Source organism: Solanum tuberosum, unplaced genomic scaffold (assembly GCF_000226075.1).
Source record: "Solanum tuberosum cultivar DM 1-3 516 R44 unplaced genomic scaffold, SolTub_3.0 scf00096, whole genome shotgun sequence".
Classification (NCBI taxonomy): domain Eukaryota; kingdom Viridiplantae; phylum Streptophyta; class Magnoliopsida; order Solanales; family Solanaceae; genus Solanum; species Solanum tuberosum.
The window spans coordinates 326,664-344,364 of NW_006239025.1; the positions used below are offsets into that span (position 1 = coordinate 326,664).

The window sequence follows — 17,701 nt, forward strand, 5'->3', positions numbered from 1 at the left end:
CAATATAAAATATGTTTTGAAAAAAATACAAAAAATTCCACTGATTCTTGAAGTGAATCTATCGTAAAAATACTATAAATCATGATAATTGACAACATAAAATATTTCAAAAATGTTGTATGTGAGTACTCTTATTATGCCTTAAATAGCGTCAAAGAAAGTACAGATTTGTGATAAAAAAACTTATTCCTTTATCCACGCAAACAATCGCTTCAAAAACTCGGTTATTAGCCCCAAAATATACCATTTATATTATTGGGCCCGTGCATAGCACGGGCAACATTATCTAGTGATTATACAAAAAGGAGTACAATAAATATTTTATAAAGTTTTTTTATTTAAAAAAAAGTTATTCGTGATTTAAAATGTAAAATAAAATGTCAGAATATGGCTACGTGTAATGTAGAAAGTGGAATTCCTTAAGAAAAGGAGAACAAAAAGTGAAAAGCAATTACACCTGTCTTCTTTAATCATTATTAAACTCATAGTTTGTCAAATTAATCATTTATATTTGTCTGCCTCGAACATAATTAATCCATAATGATGAGATTAACAAGAAAAAACATACTCATGTGTATTCTCAAAATTTACGTAACAAAAATAATACTCCCTCCGTTTCACAAAGAATGACCTCATTTCCTTTTTAGTCAGTTTCAAAAAGAATGATCTCTTTCCTTTTTTGGTAACATTTTACTTAAGGGCAATTTTGTATATTTTACATAACTTTAACTTAGGACCACAAGATTCAAAAGTCTTCTTTATTTACTTAAACTCCGTGTCAAGTCAAACCAGGTCATTCTTTGTGAAACGGAGGGAGTAACATATTCGATGTAATTTCACACTTGAAATCTGAAAAATATGAAGTGTACGTATACCTTATCTTTCCTTTGCATAGTAAATCGAAGGAAAATATTTTATTCATAAACTCTTCAAGATCTATCTATTTCTTTGTATTGAAAATAATTAGCAAACATCTTTATTTATAATAATAATAAGAAACCAAATTAAACTAAGACTAAAAAATATATTACAATATAAATCAGAACAAATAAATTCTAACTAGACATGTAGTTTTCAAATATATTCAAATTGATAATCAAATTAAGTCTAAAGATGGACATTTTTCTAATTAACCCAATATTGAAGAACCTGAATTGAATTATCTTTTGGTTTTACTATAATAAATTAGGCAGAAGAAATAGAACCCAAATTTTCTTTTTTCCCAAAAGAAAGTTGTTTTTAAAGAACTCAAATAATTAAAAAAAAAATATATATAACTATATATATAGTTATATATATAAAATTCTATCAAGTATCATTTCCTTGTTAAAAAATATACTTTAATAGTATATCAAACAAATATAATAGTCCACAGATTAAAGTTGTACGTGAACTGAATTCAGAACACTATGAGATTCGATTAGCAATTCTCAATAAAGTATACTCATTTTATTAGAGAAGTGAGATCTTTTAAGTAATTTTATTATGAATTAACGGATGAAATAATAAGTGATGAATCTCTACTAATTCACTTTTCTTGATCGATAATGGAGCTATCCCTAATCTTTTCTTTTAGCGGTGTTTCTTCTATACTTAAATTTTTTTTTATTTATTTATAAAAAGCTTTATTTTACAAGAAAAGATACAGATAGAAGGTCAATATCATAGTCATGTCAGCTTCTATGACATAAACTTTACATCTATTAAGAAATAATAAACATTTTATACTAATATTTAGTACTAATAAAGATGGATATAATTTCAAATTATTTTAATATAAAAAGTTAGACACTTAATTTGTATTTATAAGTCTAATACTTAAAAAAATATTTTAATTAAAAATATTTAAAATAAATCAATTCAAACCGAAAGTTAGCCCAAAAACTTCACTTGAAATTTCTCCTTCCTTTTTCTATTAGTAAATTACAAAGAAAATGAATTTTAAAAAGGATACCAAACGGTTGACTTTGACTTAAAAACATGTCTAATTAACGTGTCATTCCACTTTGCACGACAAATTCAATTATGTATTTTGACATATATATACTATTTATTAGATGATAGGAGTAGTACGTTATTACGTAAATAAATTAGTATTATCAAAATGATTTAAAATGATGCAACGACGTGTATTATTCTCGTTGAGATAGTTCATTTAGATTATAGATATGTTTATAGGTTGAAGATTCTATTTATTTTATATTATTAATTTTGTGATACTATTAAGCACCATATATATATTTCTCTTTTCATGTCAACAGTATTAACTATTAACAGTATTTTAGTAGCTTCTTGTCATTCAATTTTTGTTATTATTTATTTTTTTGTGCTTCACTCTTAATTTTTTTTTATAAATTACTTTGATATGTGTTATTTGAGTTGAGTGTCTTTCAATAATAACCTCTCTATTTTTAAAAGATATGAGTAAAATCTGCGTAAACTTTATCATCTCCAAAGTCTCATTCTGAATTTGCGCCTAATATGTTACTTATATTTTAGCGTTATTTGAATTATTAAGTCTTACAACAACAGATTTTTAAAAACAAATAACACCTGGATGAAATCGACTGTACCCGTAATTGAAACTTGACATCCACATCTCTAACTAATAGTGACTTGTTTACTTAGACAAGCTACTATATTATAGTGACAAATACTACCCTTACACAATCGATTCATTTAAGTCTAATAAGTTTTGACTATACTATTAATACTAGGTCACAATAAATTAAACACTTTAAAAGTCGAAGGAAAACGAATTTTTAACCTATCTACACAAGTACAAACATAGCTTTACCAGCATATACATACAAATACAAGTGATATAAAATTCTGAAATAATTTTCTTAAATAAATTAATTTTTATTTTATTTTTATCTGTATTTAATATTAATAGTAATTTATGGTTATAGGTGTCACAGTTAGTGGGCCTTAGAAATGAACATCTTGTTATGTGGGCCCATCTTTGGAGGTTAGGCGAATACAAGAAATTTAAAAGTAGTTGGGCCCACATAACAAGAATGTGAATTTTATACTAATCTAATAGTGATAAGATCTAATTACATTATAATCCCTATTCTTTCAAATTACAAAAATCCTTTAAATTTGATGAAATTTGGATACATCCCAAAATGTCTTGATACATCGTGTTTCGATTCTAGATACATCCATTAATGTCTCAATACATTGTGTCTCGATTTCGGATATACTAGTCAACGTCTCAATACATCGCGTAAAGTGATGTATTCGATCGATACATTGCGCAAAATGATCTATCCGATCAATACATCACATAAAATGATCTATCCGAGAAAAGAAGAGAGTAGAATTTGTTGTAATTTTTTCAAATTCTAAGAAATTTTAGATAATATGATAAAATAAACCGTGTATTTAGTAAATTTATCTTTAAGGGGGTTAGGCGAATAGAAGAAATTAAAAGCAGTTGGGCCCACATAGCAATAAAAAGGACAATCTAAAGTTTAGTGGGGTCACCCTCATCTACCGCGTTTTAATGCGCAAAATGTATATATTTAATTAATTAATTTCTTTTCGTCTTCAATTTTCCACGAATTAATTGACTTCCTCTTTTGTTGACTTAACCTATTTGGCTCTATTTTGATATATCGTCCTTATAAAAAATAGATATTTTAAAATATTTTCTTGTTTCATATTAGATGGATATATTATTAAAAATTAATTAATTCTATCCTAATTTAGTAAGTAGTCAAGTAACATGGGACAAATACTTTTAATAAGATGTTCATCTAATATGGGACAGAGAGTATAGGTTAATCATAATCAGTTTGGTTTTTAGTTAATTTTGCAGCTTAAAAGTAGGTGTTTAAAGACACTTTTTGCCTTTTTCAAAAAATACATTCAAAAATAGAAAAAAAAAGTTTAAAATTAAAAGCTTTTTAAAATGAGTCAATCCAAACGTCCTCATAATTTTAATTTTTTAACTATTCAGAAATTATATTAAAATTTGATTAAATTTGAATTTATATTGAGGATGACGTACTCAAAAAAGGTCAAATCTAAACTTCTCATCAAGAAATGAAAAGGTACTTATCATTCAATTATAATATTTGTAATAATTTTTACTTCTGCATTTGTTGACTTATTCTTCAATTTATATATTTTTTTTCATTTTTCAATCGTGTTATTGTATTGAGAGTTTAGTTAAATTTGAATTTACGTTGAAAAGTTATACATTGAAGAGTTAAAAATTATCTAATAAAGATGATTATGTATTCAATAAAGTTCAAACTCGAGTTTATTTGATTAACACTGAAATAGTACTGCCTCTGTTCATATGAAAAAAATGATTATGTTTTATTGATATGTTAAACGGACAAGCAAGAGTAAACAAATTATTTCTGAAATACTGGACAAGTAAAAGTCGAAAACATTCCACAAAGTCTCTTGCTAGTCCATTTTTTTGTTCTTTCTAGGCAAATGATGGATAAAGGTTAGTCAACTTCACAAAAGTAGGATGCACAACTTCACCATCTTAGCTTCTATATATAGTCGGCCAAACCCAAGCATTTAGACGTGTTAGTTTGTTCACATTTTACTTGTTTAGTATTTAAAAAATAGAATTTTATTTTTATTGATCATTTAAATCTTTAAGTATATAAAAAATAGACGATTATTTTTTCTATTATACCTAGTAGCGGAGTCAAGATTTTCAATAAGGGGGTTCAAACTCTGAAAAAAATAAACACACAAAGTAGTCGAAGGGGGTTCAACATCTACTATATATACGTAAAAAATTATTTTAACTATGTATAAATCATATAATTTTCCGCCGAAGGGGGTTCGATGAACCCCCTAATTGTAAGGTGGCTCCGCCACTGATTATACCATCAACGTTAACTACTTATTTTTCAAATCATTTTTCAAGTCTAACTACTTATTCCTTAAATCATTTTTCAAGATCAAAGACGTGCAAAGTTTGAAATGGACAAATAAAAACAAACGAAAGAAGTATTTTCATTGTGGGCTCGAAGTAGAAAACTGAAAAGCTAAGCTGTTTGGGCTACCAAATTGAAGCCCATTTAGTGCTATTATTGGGTATTGAAAGCCCAGAGAAATGCAATTACATAAAGGATCGTTTGGTTGGAAATAAGTTATCCTACTATGTATATATGATAACTTATCTCATCACTATAGTATAAATGGTGGGATAAATAAATCCAGAACTACATAATACCTTCAACAGGATAAAACAATAATTCTACATTATGATATTATTATACTTTATAATAATTCTCACAAACCGAACGTCTCCTAAGTGAAATGGAAAGACCTTTTAAAACTATTGAATATACAACACTTTGGATTGAATCCCTTGAAACAACAATAACAATATATCGGTGTAATCCCATAAGAGGGGTCTGAATAAGATAGAATGTACGCAAACTTTACTTCTATTTTGTTAGGTACGGAGATCATTTTTGATAGATAAAGACTCAAGAAAAACCAATTCGAAACAGGTTTGAAAAATACAAGGTGAAAGAAGCTCGGATGAAACTCCTCGAAGCCCGTTTATTTTGGGCTTTCAGCTTCAACCAATTCCTTGAAGGCTAGGCCCATAATTGAAGAATCCCAATAACCACTACAGGTTTCTAGTGATAATGGACCAAGCCCATGTATATTCCATCTCTATAATTTTGAAATAGTCTCTTCGTTTCAATTTGTTTGTCTGTTTTTAACTTGACACGAAGTTTAAAAAAGTAAAGAAGAATTTTGAATAGTGTAGTAAAAAACTAAAGGTATGTAGAATGTACCAAAATACGCTTTAATCTCATGGTTTAAACATGTCATACAAAATGTTAGAATAAAGAATTGCCAAAAAAACAAAAGAGGCTTATTTTTTTTAGCAGACTAATAAGAAAGTACGACAAACAAATAAAATGAAAAATAATATTTTTTGAGTTTTTTACACTGTATAACCACTCATAAAAATAATAACCAGCATTTTTTTTAATATTGTAAAATATAAATAATATACATACTTTATACATAATAAGTGTATCCTTTTGTATAGTGATTAGATTCACATTATATACAAATTTAAACATCTTAATCTTGATAAAAATTACCGAGTGTAACTAATTAAACCTGACAGGCATCTGAATATGGATTATGCAAAGATTACAGATGCAATATCACATGGCCAGTGAGAAACAAGCCTAGCATTTTATAGTTTTTAAATATTAAATTAGAAATGTAATGTTAATATCAATTTATTTCGAGTCAACTATATAAATAATAAATATTGATCATAAATGAAATTTTTTGGGGGGTAATTAGTCTGCTTTAGACTTACCTTTATCACATAGGATGCTTAGTTAAACATTTGATATTTATTTAATTTATGTCTAATCAATATGTTTAAGTTGAATAATATAAAAACATTTTTTTAGTTTGAGTTAAATAATGTTTTACATTATTATAAATTGAAGTGTTGATAAGAATTTTTTATGGTGGAGAATTATTTGAGTTTATAAATAAAATATTTTATCAGATTTTTTATTTTATTTTTTGTTATCAAATTTGTTGTGCATGAAATTCATCCACTTATCAAATTCGAATTTTGAGTAATTAGTAATCTTGATAAGAATCATTCTCCTATTTTAATATTTATGTAAATTTAAAGATCGATAAATATTGAATACGAAATGATTATTGTTTTTGGAATGTAGGCTAGATTGGTATCATCTCAGATCCAATGGGCCATTTCTTATCTGGTTGTTACTTCCTAATCCTGTCTACCTATAAAGCTATAACAATATTTGTCATATTTCTATTCTCCCTTACTTTTTCATCGTTACGATTTCTTATTCGGTGTTCGATATTTCAATTAATCAGGATTAATATAAAAAATATCTATAGAGTAAACATGTTTTTATCAAAAAAATGATTTTATACTCAAATTAGAGATGCCGTTTGATAGAAAATATTTAAAAAAATATACATGATATATTTTGTTTTTTGATCGATAGCGTACAACCTATATATAACTAATATATGTATTTTTAATCATATACTTCAATCAATACTAGTCCTATATCTAATACATCATCAATCAACAATACTAAGTCACTTCCAATTCTAATACGTCCAATTAACTTGATACTACAACAATACAAATCAAAACAATCGATAAAAAGTAATACTTTCAATATTTTTTGAAATTTAAGAATAACCCATAATTGCTATAAACTATGTTCTTCGGATGATCGCTCTGTAGATGAGCACTTTATGTGCATTGTGTAATAGCTTGCAAATCACATAAGAGGATGTAAATTATATTGGGTAAGTGCTATACAACATACTCGACTAAAAAAACTAATCTCTCAACATTTCTAATATACAATTTATTTACCTTTTCTCTCTTTGTCGATCGTTAAGAAATCAGCGAATCAGGTTGCTCATTGTCTTGCTAAAGCATCTGTTTCTATGTCTAGTTTGATGGAGTGGGATACTAATCCTTCATCTTATATTCCCGATGTACTCGTTTTCGATTTGAATAATACTTTCATACACTTTACCAAACTACCCCTACATCCCCCCATATTGTGAAAGTACTTGAAGGGTAATGTTGGTCATTTGATGTAGATGGCTTTGTTTCTCGTAATCATCGACGAAGATATGACGTTTGGGTAGGTAAGTACTAAAAGTTAAAAACCTTTAAAACAAAAGCACCAAAACACGTGTTGAATTTTTTGGTTATGAAATACACGCATCAAACTCAAAAAAATAATAAAAACAGATAATAAAACCAAACAAGAAAGAAGGAAAATATTGTTTTGGTTGTCTCGTGAGTACCCACTGAATATCTCAAAATGGCATTGTCCAAACGGCACTAATATCTTTTGTTTTGTTTCTCGCTCGATGTTCGATACTATATCATAGTTCGATTTGTTTGGATTTACGTTGTATAAGATTTTATTTGAAGGAAAGTGCTCACTATTAAAGATTTTCATACTCGTGACTCAAACCTGAGAATTTTAATTAAGAAAGAAATAACCTCATCTGCTACACCATCTCTGTTGATGGTGCATTAATATTGTACTTTATTAGTAGTAAAAAAACTAAGCATAGATACAGATGTTGTAAAAGACAAATCAAATGTTACTTCAAAATGAAAATTTTGAACCTTTACAAACATAACATTATTAAAAGTTAATTCAAAGTTGAAATGAAAAATCTGAATAATTTAGGATTTATTTCTATTGTTCTCATAATTTTTTTTCGTATTTGCTTTATATACTTGTATGATATAACACATGCATTAGGAGTTTAGGATTTACAGTATTAATATTTTTTTACATTCATTTAATTTAACACTTTAAAAAAAAAAAGAGTACATACCCTTTATTAGTGCTTTACAAAACATTTGCAAATGTTTGGTACAATTCTTTCACACACCACACAAGTGTTGTTTAATTCTCAAAACTTACCTCTAAACAACATCAAAAACCAAAATTATTTTTCCAAAATTACCTCAATTTATAGGCCTATAAGTTGTTTTTATTAAACTTCTAAACTAGAAGTATTACTCCTTCGATCCATTTTACTTGTCATGTTTTTCTTTTACATATTTTTTAAGAAAATAAGTTAAAAAATATAATTTAATTGATAACAACAATGATATGTATAATATAATTTTATAAATGAAGTTTGAAGAGGATATACTATACATTGATTTTACCCCTATTAAAGTAGAGAGACTATACTATGAAGACAATAGGCTCAAAAGAAATGTAATTAAAACACTGAAAGAAAAATAACGACAACAAAGGAAAGAAACAACTATCATTCCTGTTATTTATTATTGAATTTCATTTTAAAATTATCATCTTTTTACTACATTAATCTCTCTCTAACATATATTGAGTGAGAATAAAGGTAAAAGTTAATAATTAATTATATCTTAATTTTAAAAATAATAATTATTTTAGGACATTTATTTCTAATTAAAAATATGACAACTAAAATAATCATAATTTTTTTTTTACTTCCTATAACAATCTCTCTATAACAAAAATGAGTGGTCTATTTATATTGTTTGAACAATTTTCACTTTCTAAGTTGGCTTTTAAATTTAAATTAAACTTAAGATCTATTTATTTAAAGAAATTAAATTATATTAAGTTATTAACATTAGCCCTTAAAATGTTATTAATCACTCAATGCTTATCAATTATTTTTAAATTTTCTTAATCTAATCCAAACAAACTCTTAACAAATAAATTCTATATATGTTGCACATGATTTGATATAGTTACTAACACAAAAAACAAAATAGCTAAAAAGGAAAAAATAAGCTAAAAATGGACAAAAATATCACACATCTCTTTCTTTACTGTTTCATAATTAAAACAGTCAATAAATATTTATAGGTCTAATCTTTATGCTTATTTGTAACAGTTTTTTTTATATTTATAAAAATACCATAATCTCCTCACTACCCCAACCTACCTCCCACTCTTTATTGCAAAAAAAAAAAAAATAAAAAAAAATCAATATTATTTTCAAGAATTAATACTAGCAGAGAGAGAGAAAAAATAGAAGAGATCTGAAGAGGGGTCTGACTAGTTTCTTCTCTCAAAAAATCTCTCTTTTGAACGGCCCTCCCTAATTTTTGTCAAAAAGGGTATAATAGAGGGAGGGGTAACAGTCTTTTCTCTAAATCTTTGCATTTTGTTTTTGCTATACTCAGTAAGTCTTCACCAATTTTCAGTTTTGATTTGTTTCTTCACTGTTTCTTCTTAGTTTAACTGTTTCTTTTTTTGGGGGTTTCTTTTCGATCTGTACTGATCTTGATCCTTTTTAGGTAGTTTTTGTTTCCTTGTGTTTAATTTCAGTATTTATGATGTGGGTTTGTGTTTAGGATGAGGGTTGCTAAATTTAGCTGTTCTTGTAGTAAAAATCTGATCTTTTTTGTGTTTTTGCTACTGATTGTACAAAAATCTGTCTACTGATTGTACTTGGGTCTTTAATTTTGGTGTTAGTGATATGGGTTGTGTGTTTTAGGAGGAGGGTTGCTTAAATTTAGTTGTTCTCGATGTTAAAATCGGATCTTTTTTGTGGTATGTCTACTGATTGTACTTGGCTCTTTAGTTTTGGGATTGATGATGTGGGTTTTGTGTTTTAGGAGGAGGGCTGCTTAAATTTAGCATTTCTTTATGCAAAAATCTGATCTTTTTTTGGTGAAGTAATTAAATTGCATTAGAAAGGCATCAAGAAGATGCAGTGATTACAAAAAAATCTGATCTTTTTTTGTGCTCTAGCTATATGTGTACTGATTGTAATTGGGGATTTTAGCTGATTTTTTAGTTTGTTTTTGCTTTGTTTTGCATCAATGCAAGGATGATTTGGTTTCTATCGGATTCATTTTTTCTATTCGATGGGGTTTGTTTCCTTGTCTTTAATTTTAGTATTAATGATGTGGTTTTGTTTTTTGGGAGGAGGGTAGCTCAAATTTAGCAGTTCGTGATGCAAAAATCTAATCCTTTTTGTGCTCTAGCTATATGTGTATTGATTGTACTTGGTGATTTGAGCTGATTTTGCAGTTTGTTTTTGCTTTGTTTTGCATCAGTGCACAGTTGATCTTTGGTTTCTAGTGGATTTAGTTTATCTTTGTTAAAGATCTAATAGTTGCTTTTGATTTCGAATTTGGATTAGTTTGTATGCTTCTTTCTCTTGTCCTTTAAGGTTTATGGGTTTTTCCTTATCCAATTTCCTTCTTTTGTTTGCTGTTAATGTATATGGGATCGTTTTTTTACTGTGCTCAGCTTCTGAGATGATGACTCTGAAATTTTCTGTTGTTTATTGATCTCTCTGACCTCTGGTATATTGAGTCTCAAATGAGTAGCTGCTCTCTTAATCAAAGATCTATTTTTATACTGCTTCATAGCTTGATCATGGATTATTAGGATTCCCTGGACTGAATCACTCTGCATCTATGGTTTAAAAGTTTAGTCCATCTTGCGCCCAATTTATTATTTTGATAACCTTGGGGTCTGGACCGTATAACTTAAAAGTCTTCCATATCGTGTTATTCTTTCTGTCATCAATTATCGTGTGTCTTCTTGATGCATCTTTCTCACTTGTGTAGTAGTTTGAACATAATTTGCTAATGTATTCAATCTTTGCTTCAGGATCAGGCACTTCTCGGTTTGTATTTCATTGAAATATGGGTGTAGAGGTGGAAGCTAAGTTAGTTCATGTTCCAGTTGAAGCTGGAAGTGAACAGATCAATCTTCTGAAAGAAAATGGAAAGCCGAATCATGTTTCAGGGATTACTGAGCCAATAAAATTCGGCTCTCATGGGACTGAAGAACCTAAGAAGGAGGAAGTTAGCAGAATTCCTGTGAGCAATGTTCCAAAGGATGCGGTTGAGGATTGGCCTGAACCTAAGCAGATCCATTCGTTCTATACTGTTAAATTTCGGAGATTTGACGACCCAAAACTGAAGGCCAGAATTGAACTGGCTGAAAAAGAGCTACAGAAAAAGAACCAAGCTAGATCTCAGATCATTGAAAAATTGAAGGCCAAAAGGGTAAGTTTTTTGGTGAATCTTCCTTTGGCTGTACATTTCAAGACCACATTACTTGGTATCTCTCTTGTAATGTCAAAATCGTGGAGTTGTTTATGACATGATCCTAAAATCAGATTTTTACTATGTTTTGCTGTGTTGAACTGGAAGTATTATAAAGTTAAAATGAAAGATCTTGCTATCCTACAGTTTTAACTAATTTCTGCAAATTCAGCAAGCTTTAGTAAGTTGATATTGCCAATTGCATGACCCATTTTGTTAGTTGCCAATTTTTTTCCAATTTCTGGCCTTGTGGGAGTATGGCGGCTATAATTAAATGGTCTTTGAGTATTTTCAGGCTGAAAAATCAATTTTCATTGAACAAAGGAAAGCCCTCAGTGCTGAGAATAAGGAATTTTGGAGTGCTATTGATGGTAAGATAAAGGAAATGGTACCTCTGCATGAGGCCCTGGGCCAGCTCCGCGGTTCTAGGAATGCAGGCCGAGAGAGGGGTCCTACAGTGTGTTCATCTGAGGAGGAGCTCAATCATCTTGTAAGCACTCGTTTATAACTTTATTTAATAGGTTTGTTTTGTCATTATTTGCGCTCATTCCTCAATTTCAAATTGTACACAAGCAATGATAATATGACATTTTCATTCTGGCAACTTTGTAGATTAAGGGTCTGCAGTACCGCATTCAGCATGAAAGCATTCCTCTGAACGAAGAGAAGCAAATTCTTCGGGAAATCAAACAACTCGAAGGAACAAGGGAAGATGTTAAAAAGGTTGCTGCTGCAAGGGCACAAATTCATGAGACGATGGGTGAAAAAGAATCAATCCAGAACCAGGTCAAAGTAAGGCCTTTATGTTATGTTTCTCTTATACAGATGCAAATATTTAGGTTTCGTGGCTGAAGCTTATCATGTTAGTTTGCTGTAATCTGCATATGATAACTGCTAACCTGCCACTGGTGTTGTAGCTTATGAATGTTGGCTTGGATGGAGTTCGTAAGGGGCAACAGGAAGTTAAGGGCAGGCTTAAGATAATAGATGATCAGATTGATGCCATAAACAAACAGATCGGCATATTGGATGAGGAATTGAAGGGCGTTGTGGAGAAGAGGGACAAGACTTATGAACATATTCTGGAATTGAGAAAACTGCGTGAAGAAGGGGTATGCTGCTCTGCTTCCTTGTTGATTGAAATGTCTTATTATTTTGGTTAAAAAAAGGGTTTATGGTATATGTTATGCTCAAATTCAATCCGATTAAAACAAAAAAAGATTCAATCCCATTGTTTACCTTCGGTGAATCGTCAACAATCAATTACATATGAGATGCTTCAATTACTGTTCTTCTACTTGTTACTGTTTTAATGTCATATGCTACCCATCTATGGTCTATTTGATCTATCTGTTTCCATGTTTGATTACATGTTTTTGTTGTGTTGCGTTGTCCTGTGTTTATCCCTGTATTTTTGTAGTTGCCTTCTGTGTAGGAATTTTATGAGTGATCAGAAAAATTTCTCCGTCGTCTACACTATTTTTTGTTAGGAAATCATAGCAGGTAGAAACATTTCATTACTGGTACACGCTTCACGGGCGCTGGTAAGTGACATGATGGTTGCCTGGAATTTTATAGAAATGATGACTTCTGGTTTTGCTCATATATGAGGATTTCTAACTTGCTAGTTTCTTTCGTGTATATTTGACTGACTACCGCAACCGTCCTTGGTAACAGCTTCTAGAGACACACACACACACCCACCCAAAAGAAAAAAAACAGTTAAAAGGATGTCAGCTGAGAGGTAAGGAAGGTTGCTCTTCCTAAAAAGGAATAGAAAAGAGTAGGAAATTTTACATCTCAAGGGAGAAGCCAGTTGATTTGTTTATGTCAACTCTCTGAAATCTTTCACGGGTGTTGTTATCTTTAAAAAAATTGAAATGTTTTTTGATTACTGCAAGCGTCAAGAGAAATAGTCTCTAAACTTATGTAGTCTTTATAACCTATTTCCTGCAATTTTCAGAATTCTTCTTTCTACCAAAACTCCAACGTGTTGCACAAAGTGAAACAACTTGCTGATCAAAAGGATGTTGGAGCCCTTAAAGAGCTCTCAGTTACAGAGGTATGATGTATTTTTTACCGGTAGTTGTTATATTTACGTGTTTAGTATTGACAATCATCTTTTTTTCTTTCACTAGGTCGACAAGTTCATTTCTCTTTGGTGTGGTAGTAAGTCTTTTAGAGATGACTATGAGAGGAGACTCTTGCAGTCGCTTGATATTAGGCAGCTGAGCAGGGACGGCAGGATGAGGAATCCTGGTGAAAAGCCACTGGTGTTACCAGAAGCACCTACTGTCTCCCGTGCTGAAGTTCCAGCAAGAGCTAATGCAAAACCCGTTAAGGAAGATCATGCACCCGTTGATGCTGCTCCGATTCAGAAAGAACAGCAAGAGAAGAGTGGCAAGCAGCTGAATGATGCTCATGGTAAAAACACAAAAAGCACAGAGAAAAAAGCTGTTGTTGTTGATGACGAGGAAATCTATGGTTTGGACCTACCCAAGGATATTAAGCCCAAGAAAACCGAAGTTGATGAGGTTACACTGAAGGAAATGAAGAAAGAGGAGGAGATAGCAAAAAATAAACAGGCTATGGAGAGGAAGCGTAAGTTGGCCGAGAAAGCAGCTGCAAAAGCTGCAAAGAAAGCTCAGCTAGAAGCTGAAAAGAAGCTCAAGGTAATTCTCTCTCTGATTCTTTATAGTCATACCATCTATGTTGCTCGGACTCTTCAAAAATGTCAAACGAATCCAACGGGTGCAGCATCGAAAGTGAAGAGTCCCTGCAACTTAGCTTACCATTTCCTTGTAGTTTTAGGTTGTAAACGTTTCAGATTAGCCATAGACTTATCTCGTTACTTTGATCCCTTTCAGGAACGTGAGAAGAAAGCAAAGAAGAAGGGTGGATCTTCTGCTGCTGGTCAGGAACCAACCGAGGAACCAACTGAAACACCCGAGGAAATTGCTGAGGAAGAAAATGCAGAGGAGACTGTTGAAACAGCCGTTGCACCCAAGGTCAAGGCACGGAAAGATAACACCATCAGGCACAGAGCAACACGCGCAAGAGGGTCTGAGCTTCCCAAATCTATACTAAAGCGCAAGAAAGCAACAAACTACTGGCTATGGGCAGCTGCTCCTGCTGCACTCGCGATTCTGGTACTTCTAGTCATCGGATACATGTATCTTCAAAAGTAGAAAGAGGCGGGGGAAACTGGAGAGTGAAAACAAAACAAAACAAAAAACAAAAACTTTGGTTTTAGTGTTTTTTTTTACAATACTGCAATAGCAAGTACTGTTTAGTTTGATCATAACAATATTTCTTTTTTCTTGCATCCTATATAGTTTAGGATGGAAAACTCATAAATGTGTTGCTGGTAGATGTGCGGCCTATCTTGAGATTACTTACTGAGAGACAGTCTACATGTTTTTATTTTTTTTGCTGTAGTTGCAATTATATTGACATTTTGCTTAATCACTTGTCATGTTAGACTTTTTTCCTTAGTAGACATCTGACTTTTAGCATTTGATCGTAGATTTAGTTGAAACTTGAAAAATATGAATTTTTTGAACCTTGATGTTGTGGTTGGACATGCCATTCGAAGTTTTGGGAGTGGAAGTAAAATTTCACCCAAAATTTGGTATGGACTATATTTCTAAAAGCCTACTTTCAAAATCTATGATTAAATAGGAGTTTGGTTTCAAGAAGTTGACATGTTGGTATGATATTCCTCTAATTGGCTCATTTTGGTATGATGGTTGCATAAACGATAGAACATAAAAGGGAGGGTGAAAGAAGCTTTATAACAGTAATGTTGTTGTATTATTAAAATATTTATTTCCTTTTATCATAATTTGTTACTATTCTCTATAAAATCTTACTGTATCATTTGTTAAAAAATTTAATTAGGTTCTCTTTTTTTTTTATACCGTGCAAGTTTTATTTGAAATGCAACGATGTTTTTATATTACTAGATCTGGGAACGTGCTTTGCACGTTTATTCCAAAATACTTTATATAAATTTTATATTACAAAATTCATCATTGTTTCGATAGGAACTACATATATCTTCTTAATTAAAAAAATATACTTTTAACTGTAAAATTGACTAAAAGTGCATAAAGTAAAAATAACTTACTATTGCACAAATTCAATAGTCAAATGAGGATACTAAAATACCATATGATAGGGTAATGTATACAAAGCAACAAATCATGGTAAATTTTCAATAATAATAACAACACAACAATAGAAAGTTGTACAATAACAACAAATAAGAAACATAAAGGTTAAACTAAACAAATAAAAAGAGACAAGAGAAGAGAGCATAGAGATTTTCTCATGTTTTTTTTCCAATTGATTTAAGTGGGTACATTATTGTGTCAAATATCACTATTTATAGGATAGCATTGAGGAACACAAAGAGTTGTCATAAATATGATATTAATCCATTTGAGATTATCGATGGGAGATGAAAGTAAAAAACATACTCCCTCTGTCCCTAATTACTTGTCCACTTTTGAATAGGTACACCTATTAAGAAATCAATTAATGACATAGTGAGTTTACCATTTTACCCCTATTAATTATGAAGTGGATGAAAAGTTCTGCATTTTCAAAGTAATTAGTCATTTAATTGAGCGTATAATAGGTAAAAAAATTTGTCCTTTCTTGATTTGTCAAAATGGACAAGTAACTAGGGACAACTATAAAAGGAAAAGTGGACAAGTAATTAGGGACAGAGGGAGTAATGAATATAATTAGTGGGTGTTACATACATTTACATAATGATGAGTTAGTCATAATTTATGTATATTAATATGATGATTTACTATTTAATATTTAATTTATTAAACAATTTATAACATTTAAATGTAATGTTGAAATAAAACTGTAATCTAAGGATAAAATATGTAAAAGAATTCAAATATATTAAATGTGTAATGGAAAATTGTTATGACTAATTATTAAAAAATTCATAGAAACTATGATTATGAAAAATAATCGCTATTTCTACGTGAAAGATGTAAAGATTGTTGGTTTTTTCTTGCTAATAATAACTTGCAATTTAATAATGTGTATTGAATTGTAAGTCTTGAAAATAGGAGTATTAATTACCATAATACGAACAGTCAAAATTCTTTGAATCCCGAAATAATTATTAAATGAATTTAAAAAAAAAAATTAATTTTAAGAAAATAAATTAATGCTTAAAGGGTATTTTCGTAATTTAACTTTTGACTTAGATTCTTTCCACTTTTAGTACTCCCTCTGTCCCTAATTACTTGTCCACTTTTGAATTGACACACTAATTAAGAAAATAATTAATGACATAGTGAGTTTACCATTTTATCTCTATTAATTATGAATTGGATGAAAAGTTTTACATTTTTCAAAGTAATTAATCATTTAATTGAGGGTATAATAGGTAAAAAAAAAACTGTCCTTTCTTGATTTGTCAAAATGAACAAGTACTTAGGGGCAACTATAAAAGAAAAAATGAACAAGTAATTGTCCTTTTTTGATTTGTCAAAATGGACAAGTGAATAGATGATGATTATGGTCAAGCAGATTAAAAATAGGATCATCATCTATTCACACCTTTTTAAGAGTGTTAAAGGGTCAAAAAAAATAATAAAACACTCATGCCAGCAAATCTCAAATTTTAAGCACTACTTGCTTCACCAGCCAATGAAGCTGCTTTATTTTGTTGAAATTACAAAACTACTTGATGACCCTAACTGTAATTGGATATACCATCTCTAGGGATGTTTACGGGTCGGTTTGGATTGGTTATTGGTTAAAATCAAAATCAAATCAATTTAATCGGTTTTAAAATTATCAAAACCAAACCAAACCAAATATAATATACATTTATCGGTTTGCTGGTTATCGGTTTCGATTTGGTTTGGTTTGGTTATTCGGTTATTAACCATACACAAAATAAAAGAAACAATTCATTCAAAAAGTGAAAAAAGTGACAACAATCCATTCAAACAAGAAAATAGTTAGAATAACTGGCATTACAGAACTCTTGATTATTGAATTTACTGAATAAAACTTCAAAATTCACTATTTTGGCATAGAAGGAAGAGACAA

General features: G+C 30.0%; 1 protein-coding gene across 3 annotated transcripts; it reads left to right on the top strand.

The window, feature by feature from the left end:
- The first annotated feature begins 9,558 nt into the window (after nt 1–9,558).
- On the top strand, nt 9,559–15,077 carry LOC102591229 (proton pump-interactor 1). Of its 3 annotated transcripts, none has more exons than XM_006348194.2 (8): nt 9,559–9,729; nt 11,172–11,572; nt 11,907–12,101; nt 12,224–12,403; nt 12,529–12,723; nt 13,575–13,673; nt 13,750–14,283; nt 14,479–15,077. In XM_006348194.2, exons 2-8 carry the CDS (start codon nt 11,207–11,209, stop codon nt 14,797–14,799), a joined length of 1,890 nt encoding a protein of 629 aa, XP_006348256.1. In that variant the 5' UTR covers nt 9,559–9,729; nt 11,172–11,206; the 3' UTR covers nt 14,800–15,077. The 3 variants fall into 3 exon arrangements, with proteins under 3 accessions (XP_006348256.1, XP_006348257.1, XP_015164623.1); XM_006348195.2 differs by having other exon boundaries at nt 9,559–9,681; XM_015309137.1 differs by lacking the exon at nt 9,559–9,729 and adding an exon at nt 9,808–9,844.
- Nucleotides 15,078–17,701: the final 2,624 nt, after the last annotated feature.

What these genes read in the sequence shown, in the direction of transcription:
- LOC102591229 (XM_006348194.2), top strand. Translation starts at nt 11,207, where the DNA reads ATGGGTGTAGAGGTGGAAGCTAAGTTAGTTCATGTTCCAGTTGAAGCT. An exon ending in AGGAGGAGCTCAATCATCTT is followed by an intron (nt 12,102 to 12,223) that starts GTAAGCACTCGT and finishes GCAACTTTGTAG; the next exon opens with ATTAAGGGTCTGCAGTACCG. An exon ending in AAGAGCTCTCAGTTACAGAG is followed by an intron (nt 13,674 to 13,749) that starts GTATGATGTATT and finishes TTCTTTCACTAG; the next exon opens with GTCGACAAGTTCATTTCTCT.